Here is an 11,745-nt window from a genome sequence, read left to right as displayed (position 1 = left end):
AAAAAGTAGATTTATCTGATCAAATTAATATATTCATTTGATTAGAGAATAAGATAATCAATTAAAAACTTAGTGTAAGTTAACCAATTGGTTTTTTTTTCTTTATATTTTTCTATTAATTTTTAATACACAATGCCACCAAGATTTGATATGTTCATCTATAGATAATTTATTATTACACATATATGATATAGTACATATTTTTATATAGGCAGAAAATAATCCCCTGTATCATATTTGATACACTTAGGCCCGGTTTGGATTGGGTATAAATTAAAATTTTTAAATTTGCTAAAATACTACAAATTATTTATTAAAATTTGTATAAATTAAAATATTTAAATTTATAAAATATTATTTACCCGCCGCAAAGCGCGAGCCCTACACTAGTATTTAATTATTAGCTAATGTTTAGGCTTAACAAAGCAAAAGAGAATAGCTTTAATTTGTTACTCACTAATGACTCACTATAATACGTATGTTACGTATTTATGTACACATAATACGGTAGTTGGGTGGTGGGGACAGAATTATAGTAATCGTACGGTTGAGCTTCCAAATCTTGGTCCACTACATGTCCTACATGACATCAAACCACGTGCACAAATATTTAATTATGTTACCGACCGTTTCCTAGAAAAGGCTTGATGGTTGATACCTGAGACCTAAATTTGAATCCTAGTTAATTCACATTTCCAGCTAATTTTATTTCTAAATGAAATAAACAAAACGGGTAGCGTGCTACCTATATCTCAAAAAAAAAAAAAATGGAAAATTTAAAAACTGACACGGTGCGATTTTGATTTTGTCGAGTATATAGATGTGAAATGGAAGACATTCTCTTGGAGATGGATAGAATCCTGAGGCCGGAGGGGGCAGTGATCTTCCGCGACGACGTCGATATTCTGGTGAAGGTCAAAAATGTTGCGGACAGAATGTGGTGGGAGAGCCGGATCGCCGACCACGAAGACGGCCCGCGGTCAGGGAGAAGCTGCTCTTGGCTGTGAAGACATATTGGACAGCCCAGGACCAGAACCAAGATCAGTAGTAACATGGAGTTCGTTTTGTTAACTTGATGGGTTTGTTGTTCTTCTTTTGGTTACTATAGCTCATAAATTTTGACTTTTGTTGGTGTAGCACATGTGGAGGAAGGGGTAGTGAAGTTTACATGAATTACTTGAATGAACATAAGGCACTTATTTTCATGATTCAACATATGATTCAACGACCAATTTCGTTAAATATAATTTACGTTATTAGAATATTTAGATATCAAATTATATAATTTTTCAACATTATTTATCAAATAATCATAAGATCTCAAAAATAACTATTTTAATGACTGATGCGGCTCGTTTGTAAGTTTCAAATGTAGAACAATCCTAATTAGATAAAAATTTAAATTAAAAACTACTTGACATTAAGAGTAAGATCAATATTTTTTATTTAAAATTAAAGTGCTTTACCACTAATTTTACGAACTTTTATTTTTAGCCATTCATTTTGAAGCTACTAGATTACTAAGAAAACGAAGCAAACAAATTGCAAAATTTAATTTCCAGATAATTCCTATACCGTAGATTATATTTAACGGAACTGATCGTCGTAGATGTCTAATAATTGAAAACAACTTGAAATACGGAAGGCTTCCTAGCATACTCTATTTGCATTATTTTTTTCTAACTTTTATTTTTTACAATTAAATAATTTATTTAACCAATTTTTAACCTGAGTTAATAAATACCAAATCTTGAAAATGGCCTTGGGCTTCTAATGGGCCAGGAGAGGCCCAGTCAAAGTACTAGTCGCTTATCGGGTTTGGTAGGCTTAGGCCCAAACATATAAACTATTCTTAATTACGACCCGGCTCGCAATGCCGTTTTTCTCACAATATTATCTAATTTGAAAAAATATTTGCATTATAGCAGCATCACCAACGAGATCCATTGGAAAGCATTTTAGATTTATTGAATTCGACTAAATTTAGCCAAAATTTAAAAATCAGTTTTAATAAATTTATCTATCGATATTAACATTTGCTCTTCATGCTAATAACATTGCCCTCTATTTAGATTCATAGATAAAAATATATTTTAGTAATCACTGATCTTACAGGTTTTGTGTGGATCGAGTTTCGCCTTTTTACTAACATTGATAATAATAATAATACTAATAAAAAGAAACTCTCCTCCATTGTCAAGAATAAAGGATTAGATTGACTACATATATTATGCGGAAGAGATTGTGGGATTTGATTGCAGTAATTTTAAAAGTTTGATCTTGAAATTATAAAAAATTAAAATTTATAAAGTGTCACTTACATCATAGTTTGAGAACCAAACATACAATTTATCCAAAAAAAAAAAAAATATGGATACTAAGCTGACGTTTCTTTTTTTTTTTAGAGATAGGTAGCACGTTACCCGCTTCGTTTATTTCATTTAGAAATAAACTTGGCTGAAAATGTGAATCAACTAAGGTTCAAACTTGGGTCTCAGATAACAACCATCAATTCTTCGCCACTTGCTTTAGGGATGGTCGATAGCTGACGTTTCTTTTGACAAGAAATTTGGCCTTCCTGAAGTTTTCTTTTCTAATGAAAAGGATATTTGCTGTGAAAATAAATTTTGTTATATAATTTTTATATATTATAGGAGGGGCAGTACTAGATTGCTTTGTAATTCCTACATCCAAGGTTTTCCTTTGGAAAGAAAAAAGAAAAATTGGAGTGCAATGCAGTGATGCAGGCTAACGGATCATAACACACGCCGTTTCTAATCAGTGGCGGCGTGCGACGCCAGGTACTCGGAGTACACGCCGTGCGAGGACCGGGACCGGTCGCTGCGGTTCGACCGGGACCGGCTCATCTATAGAGAGCGGCATTGCCCGGAGAAGGGCGAGCAGCTCAAGTGCCTGGTCCCGGCGCCGCCCGGATACCGGAGCCCGCCCCCGTGGCCCGAGAGCCGCGGCGCGGCGTGGTTCGCCAACGTGCCGCATAAGGAGCTTACTGTCGAGAAGGCGGTTCAGAATTGGGTCAAGGTGGAGGGAGACAAGTTCGTGTTCCCCGGCGGCGGGACCATGTTTCCGAACGGTGCCGATGCGTACATCGACGAGATCGGCCGCCTGATCCCGCTCCGCGACGGGTCGATACGGACCGCCATCGATACCGGCTGCGGGGTACCGAGCCGCCTGATCCTGATCCTCTCTCTGACATCAGATTGTTTCATATCAGATCGATTTTTTTATTAACATGGTATCAGAGCTGCAGGTTGCGAGCTGGGGCGCGAGCCTGCTGTCGCGAGGGATCCTGACGATGTCGCTGGCGCCGAGGGACACGCACGAGGCGCAGGTGCAGTTCGCGCTGGAGCGCGGCGTGCCGGCCATGATCGGCGTGCTCGCCTCCAACCGCCTGCCCTTCCCGGCCAGAGCTTTTGACATGGCACACTGCTCGCGCTGCCTCATCCCCTGGCATCTCTACGGTACCGACATCTTCTCATCTCCTCTTTTCCGTGAATTAAAATTTACTTGTGCAGCAGCTGATGTGTTATCTTAAGATTGTGGTTTTGTTGGCTTATATAGTAGTTACATTATCTTAAACTGATAAGATTATCAATTCATTTTGAATTATCCAAAATTAGCTAGTAGTGCAATTCAACCCCCATTGTTGATTTTCTTAATCCTGATGAAAAAGACGGATTATACCTGATCGAGATCGACCGCATTCTGCGGCCCGGGGGGTACTGGATCCTCTCGGGCCCGCCGATCAATTGNGGGAGAGAACGCAAGACGATTTGAATTCCGAACAATCCGCAATCGAGAACATAACCAGGAGCCTCTGCTGGAAAAAGATCAAAGAAAGCGGCGACATCGCAGTTTGGCGGAAGCCCACCAACCACATCCACTGCAAGATCACCCGCAGGATCTTCAGATCCCCCCGGTTTTGCCCCGCGGACTCGAGCCCCGACGCCGCTTGGTACGCGAAAATGGAGCCCTGCATAACGCCGCTGCCTCAGGCGCACAACATCAAACAGGTGGCGGGCGGGGAGCTCGCGCGGTGGCCCGAGCGCGCCGCGGCGGCGCCGCCGCGGATCGTGAGAGGGAGCGTCGCGGGAGTGTCGGCCGAGGCGTTCGCGGAGGACGCGGCGGCGTGGAGGAGGAGGGTCGGGTTCTACAAAGCGGCCGCGGCGGAGCAGCTGCGGCGGCGCCGCAACGTGCTCGACATGAACGCGCGTTTGGGCGGCTTCGCCGCCGCGCTCGTGGGCGAGCCCGTGTGGGTCATGAACGTGGTGCCCACCGCGGCCCCCGTGGACACGCTTGGTGTGATCTACGAGCGCGGGCTCATCGGCACGTACCACGATTGGTGAGTTTTGGAGCTCTTGTGTTCAGTTTAGTTCACTTATTACTCTATTTTCTTTTTATTTTTTATTTTCTCTTACCTTACTGATGATTTTTACAATTAAGCCGTAAAAAGTTTATTTGCTGCTTCAACCAAGTGATAGCTAAACGTAACATATTTACATTAGAAAATATTTTAAAAATTCTAAAATTTTTACAATTTTTCTTACTACAATGATATAAAATGACCGTTGCAACCATCGGCGCACGTACTTTCTCGATGATGGTTCCAACCATAATTTTATATCACATAAAAAGAAAAAAGATTAAAAGTATTTTTTAAATTTTTTGAATGTTCCAGAGTATAAAAATGATAATTTTACTCATCATATTATCAAATTGGAGCTAGCTAGGTCTACGAAGGAAAGGAATTGTAATTTTTACAACTTATAATTTAATAATCTTGAGATTTTAAACAAAATTTTTAAAATTTTTTATTAAAAAAGGTGATAAAATTAGTATAGTAAAGTTACCATTTAGCTAAGTAAAATTATAGAATTACAAATTTATTAGAGTGAATTGTAAATCTAGCATTGATAATAGAAGTTGCCATGGTTAAGATTCAACACGGACGTAGCAAACATGAATCAAAACATTAATTGATGTAGCCATTTCCATCTGATAGATATGTTTCAAACAGGAAGGGATTGATTGAAATGATTGATATGATAGAAGATCAATAGCAACAGAAGATAGATAAATGCTAGTAATTAATCCATTGTGTAATGTAGACAATCTTAGTTACATGCATGTAGCAAATTTTGCTTCATTGCAGGTGCGAGGCAATGTCTACATATCCGAGAACTTATGATCTTCTTCATGCTGATTCAGTGTTCAGCCTCTACAAAGACAGGTTAGCATGAAAAATTGACCAAAAATCAAATGTCCTGACGGAAAATTTAACAAACTGACACGGTGCGATTTTGATTTTGTCGAGTATATAGATGTGAAATGGAAGACATTCTCTTGGAGATGGATAGAATCCTGAGGCCGGAGGGGGCAGTGATCTTCCGCGACGACGTCGATATTCTGGTGAAGGTCAAAAATGTTGCGGACAGAATGCGGTGGGAGAGCCGGATCGCCGACCACGAAGACGGCCCGCTGGTCAGGGAGAAGCTGCTCTTGGCTGTGAAGACATATTGGACAGCCCAGGACCAGAACCAAGATCAGTAGTAACATGGAGTTCGTTTTTGTTAACTTGATGGGTTTGTTTTGTTCTTCTTTTGGTTACTATAGCTCATTAAATTTTGACTTTTGTTGGTGTAGCACATGTGACATGTGGAGGAAGGGGTAGTGAAGTTTACATGAATTACTTGAATGAACATGAGGCACTTATTTTTCATGATTGAACATCCGATTCAACGACCAATTTTGTTAAATATGATTTACGTTATTAGAATATCTAGATATCAAATTATATAATTTTTCAACATTATTTATCAAATAATCATAAGGTCTCAAAAATAACTATTTTAATGACTGATGCGGCTCGTTTGTAAGTTTAAAATGTAGAACAATCCTAATTAGATAAAAATTTAAATTAAAAATTCTACTTGACATTAAGAGTAAGATCAATATTTTTTATTTAAAATTAAAGTGCTTTACCACTAATTTTTACGAAACTTTTATTTTTAGCCATTCATTTTGAAGCTACTAGATTACTAAGAAAACGAAGCAAACAAATTGCAAAATTTAATTTCCAGATAATTCCTATACCGTAGATTATATTTAACGGAACTGATCGTCGTTAGATGTCTAATAATTGAAAACAACTTGAAATACGGAAGGCTTCCTAGCATACCTCTATTTGCATTATTTTTTCTAACTTTTAATTTTTTACAATTAAATAATTTATTTAACCACATTTTTAACCTTGAGTTAATAAATACCAAATCTTGAAAATGGCCTTGGGCTTCTAATGGGCCAGGAGAGGCCCAGTCAAAGTACTAGTCGCTTATCGGGTTTGGTAGGCTTAGGCCCAAACATATAAACTATTCTTAATTACGACCCGGCTCGGCAATGCCCGTTTTTCTCACAATATTATCTAATTTGAAAAAATATTTGCATTATAGCAGCATCACCAACGAGATCCATTGGAAAGCATTTTAGATTTATTGAATTCGACTAAATTTAGCCAAAATTTAAAAATCAGTTTTAATAAATTTATCTATCGATATTAACATTTGCTCTTCATGCTAATAACATTGCCCCTCTATTTAGATTCATAGATAAAAATATATTTTTAGTAATCACTGATCTTACAGGTTTTGTGTGGATCGAGTTTCGCCCTTTTTACTAACATTGATAATAATAATAATACTAATAAAAAGAAACTCTCCCTCCATTGTCAAGAATAAAGGATTAGATTGACTACATATATTATGCGGAAGAGATTGTGGGATTTGACTGCAGTAATTTTAAAAGTTTGATCTTGAAATTATAAAAAATTAAAATTTATAAAGTGTCACTTACATCATAGTTTGAGAACCAAACATACAATTTATCCAAAAAAAATAAAATATGGATACTAAGCTGACGTTTCTTTTTTTTTTTTAAAGATAGGTAGCACGTTACCCGCTTCGTTTATTTCATTTAGAAATAAACTTGGCGAAAAATGTGAATCAACTAAGGTTCAAACTTGGGTCTCAGATAACAACCATCAATTCTTCGCCACTTGCTTTAGGGATGGTCGATAGCTGACGTTTCTTTTGACAAGAAATTTGGCCTTCCTGAAGTTTTCTTTTCTAATGAAAAGGATATTTGCTGTGAAAATAAATTTTGTTATATAATTTTTATATATTATAGGAGGGGCAGTACTAGATTGCTTGTAATTCCTACATCCAAGGTTTTCCTTGGAAAGAAAAAAGAAAAATTGGAGTGCAATGCAGTGATGCAGGCTAACGGATCATAACACACGACCGTTTCTAGATCAAGTGGCAAAGGGCTTGGTGGTTGGTACCCGATACCCAAGTTCGAATCCTAGTTGATTCACATTTTCAGCTAAATTTATTTCTAAATGAAATAAACGAAGCGAGTAGCGTGCTATCTATCTCTCAGAAAAAAAAAAAAAAAAAAAATCATAACACCGAAGACAAGTCAAAAAAAAAGAAAATCAAGTGAGGCCTTAACCATCTACTTAATATAACAAGTAAGTTTTTACTTATCTTTCAGTATATACATGGGTTCAAAATTTATTTACCTGATGATGTTCAAATTATTTTTTCATCAGTAAAATCAACGTCAAATGAAAAAATATGTTAATTTGGAATATTTACAATGGTTTGGCTAGAGGGTGTTTATGTCATATTTAAATAATAGAGTATAAAGTAAAACTTTAATAAAAATTCAGAGGGCTACCAACACAATTAACCTTAATATTAATCATATATATATATACTATGTCTAGACGCGTGACATATATATTTATCCAAAGTAGTTGGATATACATATATAGTTTTCTTAAATCCCCATCGTAATACCTGGATCTTAGCTAGAGGATCCAAAAGGTTGGTCGAAAACAACGATTCTGAGTATTTTAATTTTTAAGGCCTTTGATTTCAATCCTCACATTTTCATAATCTTTAATTTATTGAATATAAATATTAAAAATATTATTTTTCGATAGTTTAATTTTTTTTTAAAATAACGATTATTTTTTCTAAGCTTGTGTCTCAAAATTTCTAGAATAATTAATTTCTTACAAAATTACATCTCAAAAAACATCTCCCAGATATAATTCAACCACACCTCAAAATATTTTTCTTCCATTTAATTCAAGCTTGCATCTCAAAAATTTTCCCACTTGATTCAAACTTATATATCAGATGCGGGGATGCGTATAATTAATTTTCTTCTATTAAATTCAAACTTATATCCTCTCATTTAATTCAACCTTACCTAACTTGAGAAAAAATATTGAATATATAATCTCGAGAAAAGCTAATTTTCCGAACGTGAAAGAAAATATTAAATATGAATAATATTAATAGATTAATCTTTTAAAAAATAATTATTATTTTTTATTATTAATAAAACTAAGGTTTCCGACACTTATGTTCAAGTTTAAACTAAGCTATAACAAAATTACGTACAACACCACATAAAAGTGACGTACGCCCCTCTCATTGGAGTAATACCAACGCCGACTTCGTATAGCTTCTAAATACTCATATTTATATCCAACGCCGACTCTGTCAATGTTAACTGTAGGTTAATTATAAGTTGCTTTTGCGTATAGAATTCAATAAGAAAGTAGCACCAAGGCTCCTGTACTACCAAATTATTTTCAATATTCTGACTTCCAAATCGATGATCGGCTCTTTTAGACTTGATCTACACTATTAAAAATATTTGAAAACTAAATTTCATAATTTTTTGACATTATTTACCTATCAAACGAGTAGTCTAAAAATAAACGGTTAAAAATAAAAATTTAATAAAAAATAATAAAAAAAAGACTTGAATTTAAGAACAGAGATACTGATCTTACTTTAAATAGTAAAAAAAGTTTTTTATAAAAATTTCATCAGATTTGAATTATTTTACACCGTTAAATTTACAAACACATCACATCAACCATTAAAATTGTCAATTTTGAGATCTTTTGATTACTAGCTAAATGATATCAAAAAATTATGTAATTTAGTTTTCAAATACTTTTAATAGTGTAGATCAAGTCTAATGGAGCCGATCGTCGATTTGGAAGTCGCATCATTAAAAACAACTTAGTAATACGGAGGTCTCCGTACTACTAATAGCATACCAGCCTAGCTCTCTCTCATTATATATATATATATATAGTGGGCTGGTATGCTTATGGAAGCATGGAGCCCTCCATGCTTCCAAGTTGTTTTCGAAGTTTTGGCCTTTCGAATTGACGATCGGCTCCGTTAGAGTTGATCTAGAGTATTTGAAGCACCTCGAAAATAAATTTTGTGATTTTTCGATATCATTTGCCTAGTGATCGAAGGGGTTCAAAATCAATAATTTTAATGGCCGTGGTGAGCCGGTTGCAAGTTTAACGGTGTAAAAATATCCAAATCACATGAAATTTTGATAGAAAATTCTTTATACCATATAAAACAAGATCAATAATTTTGATCTAAAATTTTAATGTCATATCATCATATTTTGTAAGATTTTTATTTTCAGTCGTTGATTTTAAGCCACTTCGATCACTAGGCAAATGATATCGAAAAATCGCAAAATTTATTTCTTAGATACTTCAAATACTCTAGATCAAGTCTAACGGAGCCGATCATCGATTCAAAAGTCCGAACATCGAAAACAAAGTGGAAGCATGGAGCCCTCCGTGCTTCCATAAGCATCCTAGCCACACTCTATATATATATATATATTGTCTTTATGTTCTACTATGTTCTTTTATACTGTAGCATCAAGTTTGTAGTTTGGCAGTTACCACATTCTGCTTTTATCGGCCCCTCTCTCTCTCTCTCTCTCTCTCTCTCTCTCTCTCTCTCTCTCTCTCTAACTAAAAAAAAAAAATTGAAGAATTGATTTTCCACAAATGAGTTCCAAATAGCTACGTAGCTTAGAAAAGTAGTACCTGGACATCCAAAAATAAAATACAAAATCTACACCATAAAAATCGAAGGCAGGTTTGGTCCATCCCTTTTCATCCTGGGACTGGAATGGACGAATCTGTTTGTTCATATTTAATACGTGGAATTTTTATCTCGATTTTGATTCCTGGGTAAATGGGAACCCCTCCAATTACTCTTTTTTCTAATTCGGCGTAGGATGCCCGAGTGGAAATCGAATTCTGGCAGAACGGATTTGTTTGGATTAAATTTAATTTTTTAAAATTTATTTTTTAATTAAAACAAAAGTTTAAGATAAAAAAAATATTTATAAATTTTAATTTTAATTTGAACTTAAATTAAGAATTAAAATTTAATTAAGCATTTCGAATCTAATTTATAAATTTGAAGTTAAATTTAAATTTAATTTAAAATCTAAAATTTTATTCAAATTTTATTTAAAATTTAAATTAAATTTATCGATTCAAATTGAAATTTAAATTATAATTTTAAGTTTGAATTTGAATAAATCAAAATTTAGTTTTATATTTTGAATTATCAGTTCAATTTTAATTTTTAATTTTTTAAAAAATATATTTAAAATTTTAACATCATTTTAAAATTTTGACGTAAATTTTTAATATTTAATTTTCAGTTTAAGTTTAAATTAATATATTATAAAGATAAAATTGACATATTAATTTGATTATATTTCTGATATCTATCTGAACCAAACATAGATAATGAAATAGTTCATTTCGATTCTAATTCAGATGGCGAACCAAATATAATGAGATAATAAATCATTCTAATTTGTTTGCAGCTTATTCTCATTCCAATTTCGATACCGATTCCGACTTCGAACCAAACACACCTTAAAAGCATATTTGGTTTGAAGGATTTGACGCCTGAAATGAGGATCGAGGGATGGGTATTCTGATTTTTATTTCGGAGAGAACGGAATCCCTTTAAAATGGTTTAGCAAGGAAGGAATATGCTTTGAGAAAAGAATTATTTTGCACAATAATTATTTACATTCAAGCATTAATTTATATTCGATTTTAAATTACAAATTTATATATATAATTGAATTATGAATTCAAAATTAAGTTTTTTAAATTCAAGTTTAAATTCTAATATAAGTTTGATATTTGAATTTTAGTTTTATATTTAAGCCTTGACTTTGAATTTAAATTGGAATTATAAATTTAAATTTTAAGTTTAAATTGTGATTACGAATTTGAATAATAAATTTAATTTCAACTAAAATTTAATCTTTTTGAATTTTATTTTAAACATGATTATGACTATGATTCTTTTTACCGACGAAACAAATTAAAGATTTTATCATTCTGTTTCAATTCCAGTCCATTCTGATTTCTATTTTTAATATTTATTTTCATTTTGAACCAAACATGTCCTACGAGTTAAAACACCCCTTCTGAATGTTTAGCATTAAAAATATAAAGTTATGACAAGACTAGTATTATAAACTTAAACTCTCGTGAATAGAATGTAAGATTTACACCTAACTTTAGCTCGAAGCAACATCGGCAAATCAGGTCATAGTTGTTCGAACCAGCGGGATTCACTCAACTCCCTTCTACTGCATTTATGTAGTTTCACTGTACTTTTGATGAACTTGTGTTTGGCTAATGTAAGAATGAAAGAATTAGAAAAACAATTATGGAAATTTCGCTTCTATTTTCACTACTTTATGCAGTAGTTTAAAGCGTTCAAACCAAAACATTTTTTTTTTAAAAAAAAGAAGAAGAATATATATACGTGAATTTGTTGGGCGAAGAGGAAT

The 11,745-nt window shown here is 33.9% G+C and overlaps 1 protein-coding gene across 1 annotated transcript; it reads left to right on the top strand.

Annotated features, from left to right (window-relative positions):
• Positions 3,050-5,740, top strand: LOC109707956 (probable methyltransferase PMT15). The gene is given in 6 exon segments (XM_020229502.1): positions 3,050-3,177; positions 3,261-3,479; positions 3,692-3,766; positions 3,769-4,360; positions 5,171-5,248; positions 5,340-5,740. Coding segments are annotated over 5 exon segments (1,140 nt in total). The 5' UTR covers positions 3,050-3,177; positions 3,261-3,313; the 3' UTR covers positions 5,569-5,740.

Source organism: Ananas comosus, linkage group 3 (genome assembly GCF_001540865.1).
Source record: "Ananas comosus cultivar F153 linkage group 3, ASM154086v1, whole genome shotgun sequence".
Lineage (NCBI taxonomy): Eukaryota > Viridiplantae > Streptophyta > Magnoliopsida > Poales > Bromeliaceae > Ananas > Ananas comosus.
The sequence above is the reverse complement of the archived record's forward strand: the minus strand, read 5'-3'. Positions and strand labels throughout refer to the sequence as shown.